Genomic DNA, 25,832 nt, shown 5'->3' on the forward strand with positions numbered 1-25,832 from the left:
TTTTACAAAGGACATCAAGAATGTTTATTCCCGGAGGCTGCCACCTACACAACACAGAGAAGTCTAGGGGACCCAGGGAGCATAGGAGATGCTGGCTGATGTGCAGGCAGTGGGTAGAAGAGCCTCATAGGTGGTGACTGGCAGCTAAGTTGTCTCCTAGGAGTGCTCAGGTTCACCCCCAGGCTCTAGCCCCACTCTGAGCCTGTTTTTCTCCAGTGTGGCTAAGACCCCAGGCAGAGGCAGAACTTCTGCAGCCAGAACCTGGCTTGGATGCCCACTTTGTTTGTAGCTTCTCCTTCTCCATTCTCAGGCAGACCCCCTGGGATGAAGGGGAGGGAAGGGATGGAGGCACCTTGAGGCCAAGTCAGCAGGTGGGGGTGCTGCTTGCTCGCTCTTGTGTCCCTAGTTAGGTCAGCACCAGCTCCTCTGGAGTCCCGGGACAGTCTGTGGAGCCTGCAGGGAGACAGCCAAGAGCAGTGGGTCACTGCCCCGTCCTGCTGTAGCCTCTCAGGTACCATTTTCTTTTCTGGATGGGGTGGACATTAAAGGCAACTGGGCATAGCCTCACCTTTCTCTTTCCTGGCACCCTAACATCCTCTCTTGCCACATCACTCAGCCTCTTGCCCCAGACCCAGCTATTTCCAAGCTCTGGCCTCCAAGGAAGTTAAATAACAATAATAAGAACAGTAACAATGACCAGCAAGGACCTCAGTTTCTCCACTTGCTAGTTGCGTGATCTTGAAGAACCAGAACTTCTCTGAGCCTTAGTTTGCTCATCTATCAAAAAGAGGGCAGTAATTCTACCTGCCTTGTAGAGATCTTGGGAAGGTTAGATGTGAAAGCCATGAGCAAGGGCTTGGTGCATTCTGCAGAGGAGGAAAAGTGTTAGTTGATGGAAAAAAAGAGGGGAGGGTGGGTCTCGTCTGAGTTGAGCAATTGAATACAGCCAGACCTGTCAGCTACACTTTTATAGATGAGGAAATCAAGGCACAGTCTCTGGGATGAAGAGATTCTCAAAGTCACACAGCCAGCAGGCACAGTCACAAAGCCAAGTGTGCTCCCAGGTCTCCTTCCATGCCCTTGTGTCTTCACATGTTTCTGTGTCTGTCCTGGATGCACGTTGTCTGACTCTAAGAAGCTCTCCTGCCAACCCGTGTGCCCACTGCACCTCAGGCAGGAGGGGTGGAAGCCCTCATTTCTTGATGTTTGCTTTTTGCCTCTTTGCTGGTAGCATCTGATTCTGAGAGCTGGGCCCCCACTGGGAGAACCTCCCTGTCATCCCCACAGACCAAGCCAAGCCCATACTCACCTGCTCCTCACCTGCCCTGGGAGCCTAGGGTACCAAGGGTACCGAGGAAGCCATGGGTAGTGGGGACACCATGGGTACTGAGGGTACTGAGGGTCCTGAGGGCTTGAAGGTGGGGTCTTCAGGGATGTAGACAGTGCTGTTCCCTTCAGGCATCTGCAGAGAGAGGATGCAACTCCGAGGGCCCTGTCCCAGGCCAGGCAAGGGTGTCCCTGGTGACTAGAACCTCCTGGAGCTGCAAATGGTGTGTGGCGAGCGCCACCTTGTGATCGCCATGCGGATCACATGCCACGGAAAGCAGGGTGGTCCTTCAACACAGGTGTCCTGCCCCTACCCTATATTAGGCACTTCCTGGGTGCTGGGGCATGGCAAGGATAAGACAGGGTCCTTGCCCCATGAGAGTAATGGTGAGGCATTCCAGTGAAACGCCCAGTGACAGTAAGAGTTGTAAGTGCACACCAGAGGCTTATAACCCAGCCTGGGGGATGCTGAGAAGTTGTGCTGAACCCACTTTTAAAAGATGAGTAGGAGTAAGGGGCAGAGGCAGTAAAAGGCAGTATGGCAAGCTCTGTAAACTGCAGACAGGTCCGAAAGTGGTATGGGGAAGGTGCAGGGAATGCCAGAAGTGGGTAGAGAGGTAGAGTGCAGGCAGGACAGGTCAGCCCTGCCCTTGTCTCATCCGTGGTCCTAGGGAACACTGGTCCAATCCCCATCCTTTGAGAAGCCACCTCACTCCCAAGGTAAACCACTCAGGGCCTCAGGGACTGCCTGATAGTGTTCCTTCCATTGGCATGGAATTTCATTATTCCCAACCAGGTACAGCCAGCCCTCCATACCCATGGGTTTTGTATCAGCAGGTTACACCTATCACAGGTTGAAAATATTCAGAAAGAGCAACAAGAAAAAATGACAATACAACAATAAAAAATAATACAAATAAAAAACAATACAGTATTGACATTGCGTTAGGTAGTATAAGTAATCTAGAGATTACTTAAAATATGTGGGAGGATACATGTAGGCTTATATGTAAATACTATGCAATTTTATATCAGGGACTTGAGCATCCCAGCAAGGGATCCTGCAACCAATTCCCTGAGGTTACTGGGGGATGTCTGTACTGCTCAAGGTATATAGAGCTTAGAGGTGTGAACTTGCAATAAATTACAAAGATCCAAACAGAACCAAGAGGGAACTTCTACATGGGGGAATTGATAACATTTCTGACTTATTTCATTAGCATAAAATCTGTGTGCTTTCTAATTGTGGTGTCTAAAATAGTTTAAGTTCTGACTTTATTAAATATAGAATAGAAATAATTATCCTGTGAGAAAAGAAAGTTTATTAGGAATGTAATAACACAGAACAATTCTTATGATAGAGCAGTAAGGAGAAAGAGACGGATACTAAATTGGGTGAATAATACAATCTCAACCATGTAAGAAAAATCTATGCAGAGAAAAAAAGATAGAAAGGAAATATATCAGAAAACGTTAATATTGCTTGACATAGGGTGATGGGATTTCTATGTTTCTCTATTTCCAGATTTTCTTTAATGAGCACCTAGTCATTTTTAATTAAAACATTTTTAAAGAGTTAATTTAAGAGACATTCGTTATATGCATGAAGTTATAGTAGATATTAGTTAAAATTACCCTTAAAACTTCTGGTATGGTTTTAAAAATACAGAGCTAAGTGAAAGGCATTATGGGTGGCCCCTTGTCCCAGGAGCCACAGACACAGGCCAGCCCTCACCCTGTCATGAGGGGACAGTGTAGGAAGCATGAGGGGAGTCCTGCCATCCTGCATCATCCAATGGCAAGTGGGTACCTCCAATCATGATTCATGGGGAGAGGTCTGCCTGAAGTCATAGAAAGCCCAGATTGTGGCATTTTAAGGAAACTGAGTTCTGTGACATTCCACCACTTTCATATCTAGAACAATGTTCCTCAAGCTGCTCAAAGTGGTGGGATGCTGCAGAACTCAGTTTCTTTCTTTCTTTCTTTCTTTCTTTTTTTTTTTTTTTTTTGAGATGGAATCTCGCTCTGTCATCCAGGCTGGAGGGCAGTGGCGCGATCTCAGCTCACTGCAACCTCTGCCCCCTGGGGTTCAAGTGATTCTCCTGCCTCAGCCTCCTGAGTAGCTGGGATTACAGGCAGGAGACACTGAGCCCAGATAATTTTTTGTATTTTTAGTACAGATAGGGTTTTGCCATGTTGGCTAGGCTGTTCTCGAACTCCTGACCTCAGGTGATCTGCTTGCCTTGGCCTCCCAAAGTGCTGGGATTATAGACATGAGCCACTGCGCACAGTCCAGAACTCAGCTTCTGTATCGGAATCACCAGGGAGCTTGTCACTTGCAGAGTCCTGGTCCCTACTGAATCAGAACCTCTGGGGTGGTGCCTGGGAAGGTCTCCAGGTGGTTCTTATGGAGACTGAAGCTGAGCACTGCACTGTGATTCCTAACCCGGGCTGGGTGTTAGAATCCCCAAGAAAGCTTTAAAAAATTCTAACATCTAGACCCTACCCCAGAGCAGTTAAATCCAAGTCTCTGTGGGCTGGGGCCTGGGCTTCAGAATGCTGTCAAAGCTCCCTAGGTGATTCCAGTGTGCGTCTTAGCGCTGAAAACCACTGCTCAAATACAGTGGTGCTTAGACTTGTTTGTCATCAGAATCACCCGGGGGCTTGTTAAACCAGAGTGCTGGACCCACCCCCTTGTTTTGGAATCAAGATGTCTGAGGAACTTAAGACTTTGCATTTCTCTCTCTCTCTCTCTCTCTCTCTCTCTCTCTCTCTCTCAATCTTGCTCTATTGCCCAGGCTGGAGTGCAGTGGCACCATCAGGGCTCACTTTAGCCTCCACCTCCTGGGCTCAAGTGATCCTCCCGCCTCAGCCTCCAGAGTAGCTGGGACTACAGACGCATGCCACCACGTCTAAGTTTTCTATTATTTTTTATAGAGAAGGGGTCTCCCTATGTTGCCCAGGCTAGTCTCAAACCCCTAGGCTCAAGCTGTCCTCCTACTTCAGCCTTCCAGTGTAGGAATTACAGTTGTGAGCTACTGCACCCGTGAGAATTTGCACTTCTAACCAGTCTGCAGGTGATGCTGATGGTGCCGGGCACCATACCATGGGAACCACTGCTCTAGAATAAAGCTGACTGAGTCTTTAGGGACAAGAGTAAACTCCAGCTGCAGCCCTGACTGTAGGTTGCTTCTGTCACCCCCGCTAGGGTGTGCAGAAAGAGAGGTACACACCACCCACTCCGAGCCCTGGGGTCTAGAGGGAAGAGTCTTCAACCTCCATGAGATACAGCCTCCCCCGATGAAGAAGTAGGGTAATGCAGGCTCTGACCCCCACCCCCGGCATCTGGGTCTGCAGGCCCCAGCCCAGCTGATGCAGGTGGAGGCGGGGAGGGAACGCAGCTGCACTCCTTCGGAGGGACAAATCCCTCAGAACTCACCTCCCAGTAGACTGCATCCTCAAAGCAGTTCTCATCTGAAGGTTGTCCCCAGAATGGTAATCTCAAAATAAGCCCTACAGAAAGTTGGAGATTACAGGATGTCAGGAAATGCCTTCCCTCTGCTCACCCCAGCCATTTCCCTCAGCTGGGAAAATCCTCCTAGGGCCCTTGGGCTGAAGTCCAAATTGCCTTAGTCCTGTAGCTAGAAGTGCAGAGATCAGGGATTCCTGGAGGCTCCAGGCTGACCTGTGCTGCACGCCCTTTGGTTCCCCACCCAGGGAGCCCCACAGCAGTCCCCCCTTCTCTGGCTCAGCCATTTCTGCTCACCCACAATGATGCCACCCATCAGGGCCATGGCCAGGGTCACCAAGAGACCATAAATCTGGAACTTTCCCTGTGTTCTTGCAGTCCAGTCCCTCTTGAAATCTTGAAAGTCAAAGGAATGGACAAGCCTGGGGTGGAGACAGGGGGCAGGTCAGGGCCCCATGGAGAAGCCAAGTAACCGCTTGCTGCCACCCCAAAAATGTGAGCAGGTACCATGGGCCCCAGACTTCCCACCACAACATGGGGACACCAGACATACCAGTTGGCCTCTAATGGGAAGGGACAGAGTTTGGGGAGAGAGGCCCATGAAACAATTGGTCCAGAGTGGGGAAGGAAAGGGAGAAAGAGGCAGTTGGGTCCCAGAGGAATAGCAGGAAGAAGGGATGGGACAAGGAAGGGGGAAGCTCCGTCCCACTGCGCCTCCTCCACATTTACCCTTCTTTTCCATAGACTTCAAGGCTGGCAGAGGCCGCTGTCACAGCACCCACGATGCCGCCTATGATGCCAGGAATGCCATGCAGATTGTTAATGCCACATGTGTCCTGGATGTGCAGCCGGGACTCCAGGAATGGCTGGAAAGGGGAGGTGGGTGCTGCTCAGGCCAGGGGCTGCATCAAGGTTGTGGGGAGGTGGGGATTCCAGAGGCCCTCAAATACACAGAGACCCAGGATTCTCTAGCCCTCAGCCCCCTTCCTAGGAACCCTCAGCTCACTGTCAGGAACACAAAGACCTCAGCATTCTCCAGCCCCCAGCCCCTTGCCTGGGACACTTACGGTCAGGTATACAAAACCCAGGGTCGAGATGATGCCACAGATGAAGCCGATGATGAGGGCGCCGTAAGGCATGAGCATCATCTCAGCAGCGGTACCCACGGCCACCCCTCCTGCAAGCGTGGCATTCTGGATGTGCACCTGGGCAGGGCAGGCAGAGCAGGCAAGAACTCAGTCCTCTCCCTGGAGCACCAGGCCTGGAGGAGCTCACTCGCTGGCTGTGCGAGGGTGTATCCTGGGCCCTGGGAGCCAGGGATGGCTGGGAGTTCACCTCAGCAAGCCAGGAGCGTGCAGAGGACTTCAGCCCCCACCCAGGCTTGCTACAGCTGCTCCCTGAGTCTCTCTGCACACGCCACCCATCCCACCTAGCAGGTCTGGGCATTTTCCACGTGCTGGTGCACCTGCCAGTGAGCCCTGACAACAATCACACAGTTGTTTTATGTGTACCATGTATACCTGTGTGCCCAGACTAGCGTGTCTGAATGTTCTTGCCATGGATGCAAGTCCACGTCAAGTGCCTATGGGGTCTAGCCATACACACGTACTGGCTGCTGCTGTCTGAACGCTAATCTGCACCGGGTGCCGTGCTGCTGGCTGTGGAGGTCGGCTCTTTCCATCTCTACAAGTCTGCAAGGTGAGGACAGTTATCTTGCAACATTTGCAGATGAGGAAACTGAGGTGAGGGGGGTTAAATGACTTGTCCAAGACCACAGAGCTAGCAAGACGCAGAAAGGTGTCTTGATCCAGGCTGTATGGCCCCAGAGTCCCTGTCCTTGACCCTATTCCATGTCACTCCCTGCAAGTGAGTATGGATAAACACAGGTGTGCCAATCTGTGTCTGATTCCCTTCCCCAGGTGCCTGAGTCCCCACCTCTCTGCCTGGTGACAGTGTCCCCAAATAATTGATACTCCTGACAATGTCTCAGCACACATATGCCCATGTCAAGACGCTTGTGGCCGGGCGCGGTGGCTCAAGCCTGTAATCCCAGCACTTTGGGAGGCCGAGACGGGCGGATCACAAGGTCAGGAGATCGAGACCATCCTGGCTAACACGGTGAAACCCCGTCTCTACTAAAAAATACAAAAAACTAGCCGGGCGAGGTGGCGGGCGCCTGTGGTCCCAGCTACTCCGGAGGCTGAGGCAGGAGAATGGCGTAAACCCGGGAGGCGGAGCTTGCAGTGAGCTGAGATCCGGCCACTGCACTCCAGCCTGGGTGACAGAGCCAGACTCAGTCTCAAAAAAAAAAAAAAAAAGAAGCTTGTGTCAGATTATAAGACAGGTTGGGTGCAGTGGCTCACCCTGTAATCACAGCACTTTGGGAAGCTGAGATGGGTGGATCATTTGAGGTCAGGAATTTGAGACCAGCCTGACCAGTATGGTGAAACCCCTCTCTACTAAAAATACAAAAATTAGCTAAATTATCTGGGCATGGTGGCCTGAGCCTGTAGTCTCAGCTAGCTGGGAAACTGAGACAGGAGAATTGCTTAAACCTGGGAGGCAGAGGTTGCTGTGAGCTTAGATAGCGCCACTGCACTCCAGCCTGGGTGACAGGGCAAGACTCCATCTCAAAAAAAAAAAAAAAATACGAGGTAAAGAATGTCCTTGCTCTGGGTGCTGCTGAAAACTGGCCATGTTCTCAAAACAAATCATTTCTCCCCCAGCCTCATCTGCAAGATGGGTGTGATGATCCCCTCAGAGCTGTTGGCAGGGCATGATGATCAGTGCCCTCCAGGCCCAGGCAGTCAGAGCCACACCCCCAATGCCCTCATGCTCACCATGTCCAGCTTGCCCTTCTTGTGCAGGGCACTGGATACTGCCACCGAGGTAAGCACACAGGCTGCCAAAGAGCAGTAGGTGTTGATGGCGGCTCGGTGCTGGCTGTCCCCATGGTAGGATATGGCTGAGTTGAAGCTGGGCCAGTACATCCAAAGGAAGAGTGTGCCTGGTCAGACCAGACAGGCCCGATGGGCCCGGGAGGAGAGGCATTAGATAGAGCCCCACAGCTCAGGCAGGCATCCTGTCCTTTAGCTCTAGAGGTGACCCCACACCCAGCTGTTTCCACCTCTGCAGCTTTAGTCGTGCAGGGGCTTTTTCTGGAAGGCCCTCCCTGCCTTCCTCATCCCCCACTTAGCCTTCCACACCACTCCAGGAAGTCTACCCTGACCCCCATTTCTGGGCTAAATGCCCGCACCCTGTTCCCACAGCGCCAGGAGGGAGAATCTTTTCTCTACTGTAGGAAGATCCTCCAGGTGGCACTGCTGTCTATTCCACTACACTGTGAGGAGCTCCTGGAGGGCAGGGCTGGGTTTTGAGAGACCAGAATGGGTGTGGTCAGTGTCTTCTCTGGAATGAATGGACACAGAAGTGGAAATGCACATCTTGCCCTAGCCCAGGGGATGGAGTGAGCAGCTCCTGGTTACCACTGTGTCTGCCTTGGGGCATTCTAGGGGAAATACAGGATGAGTGACCAACTTCTTTCAGCTCCATGGGGAAGAGGGACAGACATATGGGATTCTAGAAGTATCTACAGGCAAACTCTGTCTGCCCTTCCCCCAAAGAGAACTGGCAGCCACCCACTATACCATGTGGGGATCAGGTCTGATCATGGTGGCCTTCACCCATCATGGCCGCCTTCACCCATCATGGCCGCCTTCACCCATCATGGTGGCCCTCGGTTATCATGGCAGTTCTCACCAATCATGGCAAAGAGGTCCGACTGGTACGCAGAACTCTGTCTCTCCTTGCTCTGCTCTAGGTTGCGTCGGTAGAGGATCCGGGTCACTGTGAGCCCAAAGTAGGCGCCAAATGTGTGGATGGTCATGGAGCCCCCTGCATCCTTCACCTGGGGTGCAAGGGACCTGTCAGACTCTGGCACCTTCTCTCCCTCCCTCCTCATAGCCGTCCCTATCCTGCCACACACACACGCCCAGAGCTCCAGCCTTCTCGGACTCTTCAGGGTGCAGGATGGAGCCTGGGGCCCTCACAGACCAATCGGCTGGTAATGGGGAGAAGGTAGGGATTCCCATCAGCAAAATGCCAGGGTGTCCTCACCCAGCAGATTTGGTTGTTCCCAGATAGGGAAACCCAGGCCTGGAGAGGGACTTGCTCATACCACTGGAGGAGGTAAGGCAGAGGCAGAACTGAAGGAAACGCCCTACCTGATTTGTCACCCACTGGTTTCCACCTCTGTGCCTCTCATTTGACAAGCTCTGCATTTACACCACCTGCTAGTGCCATAGCAGGGCTGCTATCAGGATTCATGCAGGCGACTTGCCCCTGGCGAGGGCCTGGTGCTTAACAGGTGCCCGATTAATGTTGGTCCCACTCACACTCACCTTCACCTCCCCTTCTCTTTAACCTCCTCCTTTCTGCCCACTCAGAACTAATCTCAGATGAATAGAATCACAGACTCACTCCTTCACTTTTGATGGGGGAAACCCAGCCAGAGAGGTAAGTGTGTCATCCAAGGTCATAGAGCTGGTTGTTGACAGCGCTGGGATTCTCAACTCCCAGCCTAGCGGATGCCTCTACTAGCTGTGTGACCTTAGGTGAGCCCCTTAATCTCTCTGAGACTCAGCTTTCTCATCTATAAAATGGGGGTAAGCCAGGCACAGTGGTGGTTCATGCCTGTAATCCCAGCATTTTGGGAGGCCAAGGCGGGCGGATCACCTGAGGTCACGAGTTCGAGACCAGCCCAGCCAACATGGCAAAACCCCGTCTCTACTAAAAATACAAAAATCAGCTGAGCATGGTGGTGCGCACCAGTAATCCCAGATACTCGGGAGGCCAAGGCATGAGAATCGCTTGGACCCGGGAGGCAGAGGTTGCAGTGAGCTGAGATCATGCCACTGTACTCCAGAGCGAGACTCTATCTCAGGAACAAAAAAAAAAAAAAAAAAAAAAGAGAGAGGGTATGCATACTGAGGTTCAGTAATGCAAAGGACTGAGAGATGACCCTTGGAGGCAAAGGGAACAGCAAGTGCAAAGGCCTTGAGGTGGGACCAAGCTTTGTGCCTGAAGAGCAGACAGCAAGCTATGACAAAGCACGGGAAGATGGGGAGAGAGTAGACAATAAGATGGGGAGAGAGTAGACAATATGTGGAGAGAAAAGTTGGTGCCAGAACAGGAAGGGCCTTATAGCAAGTTTGGATTTTCTCCTGAATGAAATGTTAAAACTACTGAGAGATTTTCATTGGGTGAATGGTCTTCTATGCATTATTCATTTATTTGTTTATTCATTTTTCTGAGATGGAGTTTTGCTCTTGTTGCCCAAGCTGGAGTGCAATGGCATGATCTCGGCTCACCACAACCTCTGCCTCCTGGGTTCAAGTGATTCTCCTGCCTCAGCCTCCTGAGTAGCTGGGATTACAGGCAGGCGCCACCATACCCAGCTAATTTTTGTGTTCTAAGTAGAGACAGGGTTTCCCCATGTTGGCCAGGCTGGTCTTGAACTCCTGACCTCAGGCGATCTGCCCACCTTGGTCTCCCAAAGTGCTGGGATTACAGGCGTGAGCCACCGCGCTTGGCCTAATTTTGTATTTTTAGTAGAGACAGGGTTTCTCCATGTTGGTCAGGCTGGTCTCGAACTCTCGACTTTAGGTGATCCGCCTGCCTTGGCCTCCCAAAATGCTGGGATTACAGGCATGAGCCACAGTGCCTGGCCTCTTCTCTATGCATTATTTATAGGCCACTCTGGCTGCTGGAGATGATTTTCCTTAGGGGCAAGGAAGGCAAGAATGCAGCCAGGGAGATGAGTCAGGAGGAAAAGATACGGTAGCTTGGACTAATCTCGTAGCTGAAAAAAATTACAAAATGAATGACTGAATTTAGGGTGACCTAAATCACCCCCTGCCAAGGAGGGGGAGTTCCAGACAGAGTCCAAATATAGAAGAGGAGGGTGCTAAGAAAAGGGTGCAGTTTCTACGTGAGTTCCCCTACTGTCCAAAAGCACTAAGGAGGCTTCTGAGATAGAGTCAAAGGTCTAAGGTGCCTCTTATCTGAGCCACTGAATTGACCTCCCCCAGGGAGCAGCACTCCTGTCATGGCCCATGTGAATGGCAGCTCTGGTGCTGTGTCGTACACACCATGGCCACCTTGGCCATTCACCTGGGATCCTGCCCTACAGATTTGCCCCCTCAATACACTGGATGCCTTTTCTTGGCAGAGCAATCTGGAAATGTGGTATGTGTGCAAGAGTATATGCAGGGATATCCTATTCATTCCATCTGATGTTGAGAAAAAAAGGAGGGGGAAAAAAACAACATTCAAGGAAGCCCTGCTCTGCCCAGGTGCTGGATTGATCTGCTAGGAGGACGATGATATCTACCTGTCTGGTACCCACTTTAGAGATGAGAAAACTGAGTGACGTTCAGGAGGTTGAGTGACTCACCAGGCTGGCATGTCTCCCCAGCTGTATATTTCTCCATACCCTGTCCCCCGAAAGCATCTCCACCCACCTCATCCCCATTCTGAGCCCTGCTCACCTTTAGCAGGTTAAGGAGAATGAACTCATTCACAGCAAAGAGGGTCACTTGGAAGAAAGTCATGATGAGCAGCTGAATGGGGCTGACTTTACCCAGAACTGCCCCAAAGGCCACGCAGACAGAGGCCACGCAGAAGTCAGCGTTGATGAGACTGTGGGGAGACAGGCCAGTGGAGAAGCTGGGGCAACAGCAAAAAGTGGCACTGGAAGCCCTGGACTTTGGTCATATGTGGATTTCGGCTTGTGGCTGAACCTTTCTGAGCCTCAGTTTCATCATCTACACCAATGGGCACCTAACATTTACAGCTACTCCAAGAATGAAAAGAAACCACACATGAGACAAGACCAGTACAGCAGCACACACTAGATGCCCCCTCCCATGCAGCCCTATCTCAGGCCCCCACTGCTTGCAGACAGCTTGGGCTCAGGGTGCCATGTGGTCTCGCTGCTATTGTTGAGCATGCCCCATATTTTGGGGTCCTGCCTTGCCCTGTAACTTCTACCTGCTTTTCCAGAACCTCCTCTTGCTGCCTCCTCTTTCAGGAAGCCTTCCTGTTTCCTCCAACCAGATGCAGTTTCTGCTTCCAGATCCTTATCTCTCACTCTGCACACACCTCTTCTGCTGGTGCCCAGGGCCTTGCTTGAGTTTGAACTGTTGGGACCTTTCCTTTACCTTACCCATGAGAGAGGATCTGTGTCCAGGGAAGAAACAGAGGCTTTCCTGCAGGAAGGAGGGAGCTGGGGTGGTACTGGATGGAAGGAGGGAGCAGGAAGGACAGCAGGGAGGATGGAGGCAAAGGGACAGGTACATAGGTCCTGCTCAAGCATGGACCCTGAACACCCTGCCAGCCCAGCAGAGGGCTGATGAGGCAGACAGCTGAATGGACATTGTGTAGACCCTGGTTCCATCCATGTGCCCACTTTGCCCAAGCCTGGCCTCCTTGTCCCCTGCCAGCAGCAAAGCTGTCCTCTGGATTCCAAGGCAAGACCCTCAGTGTGGCTGTTAGGCTGGGAGAGTTGCTGATGGGGTGGGTGTAGGGATAAAAGGGGCTACTTCCTCATGACTGTCACATCTAGAGGGGACTCCCTTCCCCTTCCATGCTCAGGGTTGTGTGTGTGAGAGAGAGAATGGGGTGAGGAGCGAGAATGAAACTAATTGTAGGGCCAGTTAGTGGAATGGGGGTGGGGTCCCTCCCAGTCCCTCCCAGTCCCTCCCAGTCCCTCCCAATACAGAGTGTTCACTGAACTGTCCACTCCACTATTGCCTCATTCACCACTGTGTCCCCAGGGCCTAGTAGGGCCTGGCTAAATGAGCGATGGCAGTTCCTAAGTGCTAGGCTCTAGGGTATCTACTAAGTACTATATATGCTCCCCTGTGCCATCCCTGAGCCATACAAGACAGGCACTGTCATTAACCACATCATTCAGATGGGACATGGAGAATTAGAGAGGCTGAGTTATTTGCCCAAGATCCCATAACTGCAGCTGGAAGATTCATCTTGATAGAAGTGATGGTTAGAAAGGAGAGAGAGAGGCCGGGCACCGGTGGCTCATGCCTGTAATCCCAACACTTTGGGAGGCCAAGGCGGGTGGATCACGAGGTCAGGAGTTCAAGGCCATCTTGGCCAACATGGTGAAACCCCATCTCTACTAAAAATACAAAAATTAGCCAGGCTTGGTGGCAGGCACCTGTAATCCTAGCTACTCAGGAGGCTGAGAATTGTTTGAACCCGGGAGGTGGAGGTCGCAGCGAGCCAAGATCATGCCACTGCATTCCAGCCTGGGAGACAGAGTGAGATTCAATCTCAAAAACAAAAAACAAAACAAAACAAAGCAAAAAAACAAGGAGAGAGAGAACAGAAAGGCCCATCCCTTGGGCTATCAGCATCTGGGAGATGGAGATCCAGATGCCACATATCTCAGGAGGGCCAAGGAGGCTTGGGCAGGGCTGGCAGAGGGGCACTTTCTACAGTGACAGGTGGAACTTGGAAGACTCTTCAGCAGGGACAGGACAGAAGCCGGCGGGGGCGGGGGCTCCACATCTCTGGATCCACAAGGTCAGGTCTGGGGACTACATGCTCATCCCAGCCTTGGGCGCCAGAAATCAGCTCCAAGTCAGGTGCTGAAAAATCAGTCTCCTGAGAGCCAATTTGTCCAAACTCAGATTTTTCAAGTGACCAACTTGCTGAACAGCTGGTTCACCACAAACCTGTTAACTCACGGTTTGTAATAATTCCCTTTGAATTTTTTTTTTAGATTAAAAACATTCATTTAGCCATAGCTATTTTGCTGTGGTGGCCAATGATATATATTACAGGTGTTTTTATACTTCGGATCTATGGCTTTGGGAATGATAACTTCTTGTGCATTTTGAACTTCAGGGTGATATGATATGTGTGTCAAGGGTCTTATACACAAAAAGACTCATTTATTGGTTCCAACACTTATCCAGTCAACTACCTTTCCTGTTTCTCTTAATTCATGGGTTAATTAGTTGGCTTGGATGAGGTAATTTTTTTTGCAAATATTTGACACGTGTCCTAGATTTCAGACACCTGGCCTATCAGAACTGGTTGGTATCCTAAAAGCAACAGCAGGGATTTGCCCTTTAAAGATGGTTTATACCAGTTCGCCTCTACGTCCTTTCTGTGGACAGTTTATGAGTGAGCTAATGAATGTTCATTTTCAAACACCAATGATTACTTTTCTCAGATTAAATTTTTTTTTCTTGAAGGATGGAAGAATGGAGGAAAACAATTTTTTTTCTTTAGCCAACCTTGTCGTATATCTACAGAAATAAAAGTCTGCCTAAACTGGACTTAAAGAAGAACCTCCAATAAACTAAAACTTGGTTAAAGCGGGAAAAATCTCCCAAAGGCTCTTGATTAGGACCTGAGCAACAGAAATTGCTATAGGTTTCATAAGTTGCCATGGGATAGAGAGTTTGATAAAGGAGTCATTCAGTGAGCTGACCACTTTGTCCACTGATTTTTTGGCAAGTTGGCTTTGGGTGAATTTATTTTATAACCTGTTGGTGGTGTTGTGGGTTGGGGAGGTGTGTTGAGGCTTGGAGGAGGTCACTGCAGAACAGAGGGAGGGGCTGAGTAACCTGACAAGAAGGGGCTGGTGGTGCTCATCAGGCCAAGTCATCATAGAGAAGTCATGAGAAGGACGGAGCTGGGAAGTGACGGTAGGGTGCTCCACCCTTGGAAGCTGAGGCAGGGGGAGGGGGGCTTCAGCCCTAACACTCCACACCCACACCTGTCTCACAGCTGTTTCCAGCACCTGTTCCCTGGGATGGGTGGGGCGGTGAGGCAAGGCACGGAGAGAGATACTTCCATTTGGCTGGAGTCCCCATTCGCTGTTCCCTTCACAAGGAGCCTCAGAGGCTGGCGCAGACATCCCGGCTCTCCCACCAGAGTCCCGTGAGCTGCGGTCTCTCAGGGCACAGGGCTGGGCGATTTTGATGTGCCGGGCCCGGCTGCACCCGGCCGGACCCTGCCCCCACAGGAAAGTCTAGACTCAAGTCCCTGCAGCTTTTGTCGTAGGAGAAGGGAGACCCTCCTATGACACGTGGACGACTCCCACCCTGGAGAGTCGCTGATCAGGAAGCGAAGTAAGTGTGTGTGTGTGTGTGTGTGTGTGTGTGTGTGTGTGTGTGTGTGTGTGTGTGTGTGTGTCTCGCAAGCCCAGTGTGGCCCGAAGGAGGAGTTGCCCTCCAGCCCCAAGCCCCGGCCCCGCCAATGGGCACGCCCTCCTCCCGCAGGCTCACCTGCCCAGCCCCACCCCTCCCAGTCTGCCCCGCCTCCGGGGCCGACCCACGCTCACTTCTCCACTCCCACGACGATGTAGCGGCCTTCTAAGAAGTGGAACCAGCCCTGCATGAGCAGCGCCCATTGGATGCCGAAGGCTGCCAGCAGGAAGTTGAAGCCGACAGCGCTGAAGCCGTAGCGCTGCAGGAAGGTCATGAGGAAGCCGAAGCCCACGAAGACCATCACGTGCACGTCCTGGAAGCCTGCAGGGACAGTGCAGCCCGGGACTCGGTGGTCTAGCAAAGGTTCATCCCAGCCCTGGGTTGTACTAGGAGGGCTGGGGCAGCGCCTCAGTCTTCCCCGCCACTGGCCCGTCTCCCTGCTCCACCATCCTAGCCCCGTTTCCCCATCCCTACATCTGAACCCTGGGGCTGGGCGCGGTAACGCTGCCAGCAGAGCCTCCAGTCCCTTCATAAAGGCCTCTCTAGAAAGGGAGGCGCTCGGGGGGACCCGAGGTGGGCCCCCACCTTAGCTTATTTAAACCACTGGGCTGTAGTGCCAAGAGATTCCCAAGCACCCTCCTTGAGAGATGGCAGTTCCTTGGTTCTACCCTCCTCCCTGGGTGGCTCTGCTGACCCAGGCTGGAGGTGGCAGCTGGGCATCGGAATTTGAGGCCAGGTGTGGGTTACACGCAGGGTCTAAGGTTTATAGCCCAGACCATCTGAGGCTATGATGCCCTGCCCTCTCCACCACAATCCTGTTCCTTTGCTATGGAGAATCAATGCTCATCTGGCCAAGGAGTAGCCTGGACAGGCCAAGCACATCAGTTACGCTAATCACATCCCCACATCCCACCACCGACTCCAGCAGATACATATCCCTGCATCACTGAGACTTGAATTTGGACCCCAGTTACTCCATCTCCTGGGTGGATGACTCTGGGAAAGTTAAGTGTTTTAACTTAGGGCTCGGCACCTGCTTCTGTAACGCTTACATCACAGATGTTGCAGGGATTAAACGCAGATGTGTATGTTAAGAAGCATCTAGCACAGTGTCTACCCCATACTAGGTGATCCAAATGGGCAGATGTCATTGTTTATTTTCACTCAGGCATGGCCTAATTCTGAGTTCTGACCCAAATCTTCTCCACCTCACAATGTGGCCTTGGCAAGCCACTTCCCTTCTCAGAGCCTCGGTTTTCTCAACGACCAAACTAAAGGGATGTATTAGGATGATCTTAACTGCCCTCTTGGCACTTATGTTGTATGGTTCTAAACTCCAAGAAAATAAGAGAAGACAAAGAGCTTTGAGAAGCAAAGAGAATTGCAGAAGCATAACACACTAATAGGAACTGCAGATGTCACAGGACACAGGGGCCAGATGGAAGGGCTCCCACTGGCCAAATCTGGGACAGTTTGAGCACCAAAGTAATTACGTGTTATAATGAATTAAAACCATTAAAAAAGGAACTCATGAGATCATACTGATAATAAGTTGGTAAACACATAAATGAGGTAGCAGATAGGGCTCTTGCCTACAGTAGAACGCTGAGGCTACGCTGGTAAATGTGGAAAAAGTGCTAGAGTTGGAAAATCATCATTTTCATGGTAAAGATTCAATCAGTGGATGGTAAATGCAGGCGGGAATTTTGATTATGCACAGGACATTTGCATTGTCTTAAAGGGTTTCCTTATAGACTGCTTATTAGTTGCAGAGGAAGAAAACAGTAATTATACTGGGCAACATATTGACTGGGTGATCAAAATTAATATCACCCATGCCTCCACATGTGATACCCTGAAAAGGACCTATCCCCTATGTGGGATTCTAGCTGAGACTGCAGAACCCAATCTCATCATGAGAAAACATCAAACACAAAATGAGGAACATGCTATTAAAAAGGGGTAAGGCTGTATTCTTGAAAAGTATCAGTCATAAAAGACCTTCAAAATGTTCCAGATTAAAAGACATGACAAAAGTTATTAAAGTCAATACCTTACTCTAGACTGGATTCTGTATTTGGTGGGGCTGGGAGGGTTGGGGGAGTGCTATAAAGGTCATTATTGGGTCCATTGAGAAAATCAGGTATAAACAGATGAAGATATTGTATTAATCAGATATAAACAGATGAAGATATTGCATTAATGGAAATTTATGAAGTTTATTACTATGGTTATGGAAGAGAATATCCCTATTCTTAGGAAATATACTGGAGTAGTTTAGGGTAGAGGGCCATGATGTATGTGATTGACCCTCAAATGGTTCAGAAAAAGAAAACACACATGTGTATGTGTGAGTATGTGTATGTGTGTGTGCATATGTGTAGAGAAAGAGTGAGCAAATAGCTGAGTCTGAGTATATAGTATTCTCTTAAATGTTGAGACATAGTCTCATTTTGTTGCCCTGGCTGGAGTGCAGTGGCGCAATCTCAGCTCACCAAAACCTCTGCCTCCTGGGGTTCAAGCGATCCTCCCACTTCAGCCTCTGCAGCAGCTGGGATTACAGGCATGTGCCACCACGCCCAGCTAATTTTTTTTTTTTGAATTTTTAGTAGAGACAGGGTTTTGCTATGTGGGCCAGGCTGGTCTCAAACTCTAGGTCTCAAGTGATCTGCCCATCTTGGGCTCCCAGAGTGCTGGGATTACAGACGTGAACCACTGCACCCGGCCAGAGTGTAGCCTTCTTTGTGCTATTTCTGTTTGAGCAACTTTTTGTAAATTTGGAATTATTTCCAAATAAAAAGTCAAAAGGAAAAGAGACTTCAGGGCCCTGACTGGCCTGTCCAGCCCCATCCACTTGTCTCCCCAGGGATTCCTACTCCCTCACCTACCTGCCTCCCAGGGGATCTCTACCTCCCCACATCTTCACCTCCCCTTGGTGCTCCAGCTGCTCTGGCCTTCCTTCTGCTTCTCAGTCCCACACTCTAGGGTCTTTGCCTATGCTGTTCCCACCACCTGGGATGCTGTTCCTGCAGAATGGCCAGATCTCAGCAAATTGTCGCCTCATTAGAGAGGCCTCCCTGACCACCCATTTAAGATAGGTTCTGTCCCTATGGCACCCTGTTTTCTTTCCTAGGTTCTCTCTCTTATGGCATCCTTTTTTCTTTCACGGTTCTTGTTATAATTTGAAGTTATGCATTTGTTTGTCTATCCAACTCCACTATAAAACTCCAAGAAGGCAGAGTCATGCCTGTGCCAAGGTCGACTCTCAGTTAATAGCTATGGATGAATGAATGATTGTTATTGTCTCAGAAGCACCCAGGTGTGCCAGCTGAGCAGTGGTCCAGGAGCTCAGGTGGGATTTCACAGGAGGGGCTGCAGCCCCCCTCCAGTCCAATGCCTCCCACCAGGAGGGCTGATAGGTTCTGGTGCCCACTGTAGCCTGGCCAAGGTTGCAGGAGCATTGCTTACGGCACAGCTGCCTGGACCTTGCCTGCCCTCATCTGTTTCCCCTCCAGGCTTCCCTGAGGCTCAGGCCAAGGCCACAGACCCCTCAGCTATCACCTACCTGGAGGAGGCTTAGGGGGCTTGGCACACTGAAGGGCAGGGGTACAAGCCAGTGTGGGAGAGCTGTGGGTCCTGCTCCAGGGTGGTGCTCTGAGCTTCCCTCTGAGTTTAGCATCGGTGCTGAGTTTACATGAACAAACACACCTCAGCTTAGGTTTCTCAATGTGTGCAGCTGATTTCATGTATGATCGTGTTGCAGGGTTTATCACATTTCTAACTGTTGTGGAAGAAATTGAGCTGATGTATGTGAAACACCATAAATGGTATTATGGTTATTCTGGGAAGAACTGATGGGTGACAGACTGGAAGAGAGGTGTAAAACAGAGGGAGGTGACAAATTCAGATGACAATTCCAGAAGCAGGGAGGGGAGTTGGCAGGATGACAGGATGGCAGTGCTGTTGACAAACACAAGGCAATGGCAAGAGGTTGCTGTGTGGGAGGGAGGTGCTGGGTCTGGCCTGGCCGTGGTGAATTTCAGATGACCACGGGGGTGAGGGCTGGGCAGTGGGTGCGGGGTGAGGGAAGAAATGGAGCCTGGCCGTGGGGGCTTGGAGCTGGGGTCTGAGATTTGGCAGGCCTTCAAATAGAGCTGTGAATTGCAATGTGGGAATGAAGGGAGAGAAAGACACAAGCTGAGAACTGGCTGTGCCTTGAAGCTAGCAGAGAAGACAAGGAAGGCGCTGGCAGGGAGGTGGGAGGAGCCCCTGGGGAAAGACAGCATCACTGCAAGTGAGGTCCTTTCGAGGAGAGGAGTATCAGTTGCCTGGTGGTATAGAGGGGCCATGCTGGCAGGGGCGAAGTTGAAGAGGACCAAGGGAGCCACTGCTGCAGGGGAAGGTGTGTGTGGTTTCAGGGCTGCCTTGGCCTCTGTGTGGCCTGAGAGCAGGAGCAGAGAGCCCTTGTTTTCCTGGTCCATCCTCCCTGCCTGTCCCCTCTCACCCTGCTCTTCTCCCTGCTCTGGTGGGTGCCCTGTCTCTCCTTTTCACCCTGTCTTGGGGTGTCTCTTTTTTTCTCTTCCCTCCATCAGGAACACAGACACCCACTTCCTTCTCCCTGGGCACCTCCCCGATTTGTCCTCTTGCTTCCCATCTCTTTATCTGTCCAACTGGTCTTAATTCAGCATCGAAATGTATCCATTTATTAATTTCTGTTTCATGAAGTTTGGTGCTACCTAAAATGATTTTTAGGCTGGGCGTGGTGGCTCATGACTGTAATCCCAGCACTTTGGGAGGCCGAGGTGGGTGGATCACTTGAGGTCAGGAGTTCGAGACCAGCCTGGCCAACATGGGGAAACCCCATCTCTGCTAAAAATACAAAAATTAGCCAGGCATGGTGGTGCACGCCTGTAATCCCAGCTACTCGAGAGGCAGAGGCTGGAGAATCACTTGAACCAGGGAGGCGGAGGTTGCAGTGAGTTGAGATTGTGCCATTGCACTCCAGCCCGGGCAACAGAGTGAGACTTCGTCTCAAAAAAATAAAAATAATTAAAAAAAAGATTTTTAGTAGTGATGATTTGAGGGTCCAAACTATATGGACCTTCAGCACAACAGGACAGAACCTCTCAGATCTACAGGTTCTTTGTCAGTCAAATGGGAGACAGTAACAGCCCCTGGACAGTGCTCACTGTAGAGCTTTGTAGCACACACGTAATGGGATAACCCAATCAAAGCCCTGTGCAAAGGCAGCTGGCTCTTTAGTAATTGCCCCATAATATTAGTTATTATTTCTCTTTTTCTCTTTCAAGACTGACAAGGTTGCATTGGTTGGCAACTTGCTGAGGGTCAACCAAAGTTGACCCTCAGTCTCCCTCCCCAGCTTTGGTGACTCCAGCTGTCCTGCCCAGAACTGTCTTCCTCAACCTGGAGGTCCCTGATGGGGCGGGGCTGGCACTCTGGCCTCCAGGGGGCACTAGTACCCAGCTGTTCTCCCTCTTCCCTTACTCCCAGCCCCCAGCCCCATTCTAGCTCCTGTTGCTTCCCTCTGTAGATGAGTCCCCCACCAAGATGGCTGAGTCTAGGGGATCATTAGGGTCCCACACTAATGGGCCTCTGCAGCCCTCTCCTCTGCTGCATCAGCACAGGAAGGACGGTGCCCTCCAGGGGCTGGGTGCCGTCCCCCTCCCCCTCCCATTCACAGCCCAGCCTAACTGTTTGGTTTGAGACCTACTGGCCAGTTCCCTAATTTCCCCAAGACTCCATGCCCACCTCTTCCACATCAACACTGCAAAATCTCCTGGGGAGATGGTCGGGGCAGCAATGCCACAGAAGACCCTGGAAAGCAGGTAAGCCCTGGGGCAGGGAGGCTTGGCTCTGACCCTGCCTGTGCCACTGGCTGGCTGAGAGTGTCCAGCACCTCTTGAAACTTCATTACTTCCATCATAAAATGGAAATTATAAATGCCCCACCTGACAGGGCAGGCAAAAAGCATTTTGTGATTGGGAAGTGCACAAAATAATTTAAATCCTATAATAGTTCCAACTAATATTCAGGGAGACGTGTCTCCACCATGTTTCTAACAAGGTGCTGATACTTAATCACCTTAATGGAAGGAGCACTTACTCCCTTCTGGGGAACTCAGTGGCAGCATTTACTGTCTTCTCTCTTTATGCCAGGAGATGAGTGCCCTAACAGTCACCTGTCATCTTGACTCTTCTTAGACATCCTGTACTTTAAATAATATTTCCACCTTAACATGGGCACTCTGAGGCTCGCTGTGGTGAGGTGGTTGGCTCCTCCATGCAGTGATGCACCCGAATAGGATCTGTTTAATTCTAAAGTTCCACTGCCTCCTGCCTGTGGGTAAGCTTGTCCTTTATCAAATGGAGCCTGCTTTGGCCTCATGACACAGTCCTTCCAGTGTTTGAAACCAGAGCTTCCTCCACCCTGGGTCATCTCCCAAAATGTGTCCCACTCCCTCCTTGGTCTTCCAGGGAGCTTCTGGAGTCCAGGCCCTGGTGGCTCCTCCTTGGGCCAGCCTCCCTGAAGCCACTGCCTTCAGCGACTCACCCAGACCCTGGATCACCAGCCCATAGGGAAGCTGCATGTTCAGCAACCACAGCCACTGCCCCCATCACGGGCCTCCAAGGGCACTGCCAGGGTGAGTCCCCAACTGGCTCCATGCCTGCTGCCTGCTGTGGGGCCCATGCCTAGGGAGCTATCCTCAGGCCAAGCCAACTGGAGCTGGACTCCTCTGGACACTGGAGATGGCCAGCAGGCTTCACTAGCCCCCTGAGTAGAAACGAGGCTCACACAGTTGCTGATGGCCTGGATCCAGGAACAGGGAGGGCACCTTGAGGCCTGCCATCACCCCAATCCCCTAGGAATCACCTCGCTGCCCAGGAACCCAGGCTTGGGGACTCACATGGGCCAGGAAGCCTTGTGCCCTCTAACTCCTAACCACAGCCACCGTGAGTGGAGGAGGGGAAAGGAGGAAGGTTGAGAATAGGGAGGAGAGTGGGTCAGGAGTATGGGCTCAGACCCCAGGGCTGCTCCTCTTACTCCCTGGTTTCCCAGCTGAGTGACCTTTGCAAGACACTTCTCCTCTCTGGCCTTAGTTTTCTCATCTGCAGAATGGGGGTCGTCACAGTGCCTCCCTCACAGGTTGTGGTGATGATTAAAGGAGAGAAGACGTGCAGTTGGAGGGGTGGCCACCACTTCTTGCCAAGATTCTTTCCCTATACCCCTCTCCTCTGCTGCTTCCTGCTCCAGTGGCCAGGAGCTCCCCAAGAGAACTAGCAGGGGAAACTCAAGGCCCTCCTTGATGCTGGGGCTCTCCCCCTCTTAGCATCCTTACCCCATCCCTTTCACAAACCCTACTGTTGGGCCACACAGAACCACTCCCCCTCCTCACAACACCACCCCCTTTTAGTGGCCCCCTTGGTTGCTCGGCTTCTCCCCTCCTCGCCATCCACCACTTCCCAGGAAGCCATCACAGATCCCTTCTGCTCAGAGCACTTGGTCCCACTGAGCCCTGGGCACCACGGTGCCCCTCTCTGCTTCCAAAAAGTCTGGGAACAGAGACCCAGGATATTCAGCTTATTTATCCAGAGTGACCACAGCCCTGGTTTGCCGGGACAGTCATAGCTTATTCCTGGGTCCCGGCAAATTACTACCAGCACCACCTTCACTCTCAAAGGTGTCCTCTGATGATGATAAATTATATGATCACACTACAGATAAGCGCTTGTTGCATGAATACGTGAAGGTGGGGTGTGAAAGGTGGGTGGGTGAGAGTGGTGGGAGGATAAGAGCTGGGGAGATATAAGGACTGTACCTCCCCACTGGTGAGGTTCTGCAGCTCCTATTACAGAGTTTCTCTCTCTCTCTTTTTTTTTTTTTTGAAAGGGAGAGAGATAGAGATTCATTCTGCCACCTAGGCTGGAGTGCAGTGGTGCTGTCATAACTCACTGTAGCCTCAAACTCCCGAGCTCAAGCGATCCTCCCACCTCGGCCTCCCAGAGTGTGCTGGGAATACAGGTGTGAGCCACCGCACCCAGCCTATTTAAGGTCTTGAGGTCCTCCACTCCCCAGACACATTGAGCACCTGTGAACGCCTATGGGAGGCCTTGCCCCTTGTGCTCTGGGGTCAAGTGGGAAGCAAGAGCAGGAGGGAGGGACAAGAACAGGCAAAGGAGGGTCTCAAGCTTGCCTGCCTCACTTGTTTGCTGGAAAGTCCCCCCCTGAGGAGAGGAAAGGTGGACAATGTGAATAGTGGATTTGGAGCCTGAATCCCAAGGCTGCAGCTGTCAAGATGCCTTTTTAAAAACATCCCTAAATGGAGCCCAGGAGAAACTGTGGTCTCCCCAGCAGGGGGCGCACCCCTTGTCTGTTACTTCCCTTCTAGGCATCATGTAACTATAATGCAGCCCATGATAGCCCTAACTTTTTGGCAGCCACTTAATATGGCTGGCTCCCACCAAGCCTGCAGCCCCCCAAACTCAGTCTTTTTCTCATGCAGGCTGCCATTCTGAAAGTGTGCAGTTGTTTTCTTGGAGATAGAGAATCCCCTGTTGCCCACAATGTCTAAAGTGTGGAGGGAACACCAGTTGATATAGGCGGATGCTGGAGAGGGGCTTTAGGGTCCCTTCCGAAGCTAACAGTCAATGACTACATGAACACCACCAGCTAGAATAATTGTCATTGACTGATGGCGGATGGAATGGAAAATCAGAAAGTACAAGGACATTCTGATTTTGGGAAGAGCCCCGGGCTGGGAGTCCAGAGGTCGGGCAGCTCAGAGTGACCTTGGGCTAGCTCTCCCTGCTCCTGAGTCCTAGGACACCTGTGTTTGGTGCTCTTGTAGCAATTGCTCCATTATGAAGAGAGGATCCCACTCCAACTCTGTGCCAGAGCTTTACCTGCACTGCCTCGCCACAGCCTCACCCCAACCCCTGTGAGAGAGGCCCTACCATTATTTTCATTCTGTAGATGAGGAAATTGAGGTTTAGGAAGGTTGGCATTTGCCTGAGGCCACCCACCTGGTTTATGGCAAGAGCCACAAGAGCACGAGAGAAAGAGAGGTATGTGATTGCAGGGTAGTGCTCTTAACCGCAGCACCGCTGACACCAGAAAATTCAGGGGTGCTTGTTTTCCCTCTCCAGACTAAAAGGGGGTGGGTGTCCTGGCCTTCTGGCCCACCAGTGGTCCCACAACACCTCTGCCCACAGCAGGGCTGGCCGGCCATTGAACCATCCCTGTGGCCCTCGACATGGAACCTACCCGCTTATTTGGAGTAAGCGCTCCTCTGGACAAGGGAGCCAGGTCACCCACTGGTTGGTAATGGAGCGAGAGGACTCAGGTCTTTTTAGGATACCAAGCAGGGCTCTCTGACAGGGATGTTGGGGGCCTATGACGGCTGGGAGGGCGGTCAAATAAAAACCTTATCCCGGTGTTTTCCCTACTAGTTTTTGACGGGGAAAAGGAGTTTGTGCACATCTGACAATTTCCCACGCATGCCCTGCAGAAGCTGGCGAGATGGGGAGTCCGCGGCTGCAGGGCAGATCCCCTCCTCTGCCCTGCGCTGGGCCGAGCCCTTGGCCAGGTGGGGACCGGCGCGGATATGCCTCCACTGGGCCTGCAGGCGGCGGGACTTACTCGGGTAGCGATAGTAGAATTCGTTCTCCACCTCGCTCAAGTTCTTGTGCTTCCTCTCTGTCCACCAGTGGGCGTCGGCATCGAAGTCGTAGCGCACGAACACCCCGAAGAGAATCACCATAGCTACCTGCAGGAGCAGGCAGGTGAGCGGCAGCCGCCAGCGGAGGTTGGTGTTCCAGGCCATGTTGCAGGGGTGCCTGGCCGGGCGGGCAGCGGGCAGTTCGGACGCTCGGAGGCCGGCGGGGCTTTTGAGACCCGGGCAAGGGGGCGGGGCGGCCACGTGGGGCACGGAGCAGCTGACTTGGGCACCGCCCGCGCCTCGCTCGCCCAACTGGCAGGGGCCCAACCCAAGCCAAGGGTCCCAAAAGATTCCCCGCGTTGGGCTGGGGGACAGCGGCAGGAGCAGAGGCCGATAAGGCAGTGGGCAGGAGGATCAGGGTGCCCCAACTTCTGTGTCTCCGGTTGATACTGGGGCCTTTCTCCTTTTGTTCTGCTGAACAGGCAAACGGGGATCATTGGCCTCCAAACGAGATCAGAAGGAATTCCCAGACCTAAGTCGTCGTCATCATCATCATCATCATCATCATCATCATCATCTGCGTCATCATCTGTCCTTTTTTTGATTATGAAATTCACACAGGGCACATGAAAAACAAGGAATGTTTGGGACACTGTCACACAACAGAGCGGCCTGGGGAGACATCTGTGATGTGCTACCCCAGACTTGACCCTGGAACAGAAAGCGGATGTTAATGGGAAAACTGGTAAAATCCAAATAAAGCCTGAAAATTAGTTAATAGTGACGTTCCCATGTTGTTTTCTTAGTTGGGACAAATGTGCACGGTTATGTAAAATGTTAACAGTAGGGAAAACTGTGTAAGGGCTATATGGGGACTGTCTTTGCACTTTTCTGTAAGTCTAAAATTATTCCAAAATACAAGGGTTTTAAGAAAGAAAAAAAACACACGTATAAAGGATTGTAAGAACAATTTAAGAGTTTTTCACAAGTTCATTGATCTATAATCAGAAACTGTCTTTTGGTTAAGATCTGTGATCTTGACATGAGTTAACCATAATATTTAGGTAAAATCTATGCTTAGTCTGTATATTGTCACAATAAATGTGATTTTATAATTTTT

The 25,832-nt window shown here is 51.4% G+C and overlaps 1 protein-coding gene and 1 long non-coding RNA gene across 8 annotated transcripts; one reads left to right on the forward strand and one right to left on the reverse strand.

Moving 5' to 3' along the window:
- Positions 1-24,916, reverse strand: RHCG (Rh family C glycoprotein). The gene is made up of 11 exons (XM_005560471.4): positions 24,694-24,916; positions 15,171-15,357; positions 11,344-11,494; positions 8,555-8,702; positions 7,636-7,802; positions 5,863-6,000; positions 5,525-5,661; positions 5,093-5,217; positions 4,766-4,839; positions 1,310-1,462; positions 1-453 (listed from the first exon to the last, which is right to left on the reverse strand). The coding sequence occupies exons 1-10, from the start codon at positions 24,875-24,877 to the stop codon at positions 1,334-1,336; spliced, it is 1,440 nt and encodes a 479-aa protein (XP_005560528.1). The 5' UTR covers positions 24,878-24,916; the 3' UTR covers positions 1-453; positions 1,310-1,333.
- LOC135971898 (uncharacterized) lies at positions 19,324-25,492 on the forward strand. Of its 7 annotated transcripts, none has more exons than XR_012415365.1 (3): positions 19,324-19,438; positions 24,762-24,859; positions 25,195-25,492. It is a non-coding gene; the product is annotated as an uncharacterized lncRNA (long non-coding RNA). The 7 variants fall into 7 exon arrangements; XR_012415367.1 differs by having other exon boundaries at positions 24,762-24,836; XR_010588268.2 differs by lacking the exon at positions 19,324-19,438 and adding an exon at positions 19,451-21,697.
- Positions 25,493-25,832: the final 340 nt, after the last annotated feature.

This window comes from Macaca fascicularis, chromosome 7 (genome assembly GCF_037993035.2).
Source record: "Macaca fascicularis isolate 582-1 chromosome 7, T2T-MFA8v1.1".
Lineage (NCBI taxonomy): Eukaryota > Metazoa > Chordata > Mammalia > Primates > Cercopithecidae > Macaca > Macaca fascicularis.

What these genes read in the sequence shown, in the direction of transcription:
- RHCG (XM_005560471.4), bottom strand. Translation starts at nt 24,877, where the DNA reads ATGGCCTGGAACACCAACCTCCGCTGGCGGCTGCCGCTCACCTGCCTG. An exon ending in TTCTCCTTAACCTGCTAAAG is followed by an intron (nt 8,703 to 11,343) that starts GTGAGCAGGGCT and finishes CTTGCACCCCAG; the next exon opens with GTGAAGGATGCAGGGGGCTC. An exon ending in GAAGTCTATGGAAAAGAAGG is followed by an intron (nt 5,218 to 5,524) that starts GTAAATGTGGAG and finishes TCTCCACCCCAG; the next exon opens with GCTTGTCCATTCCTTTGACT.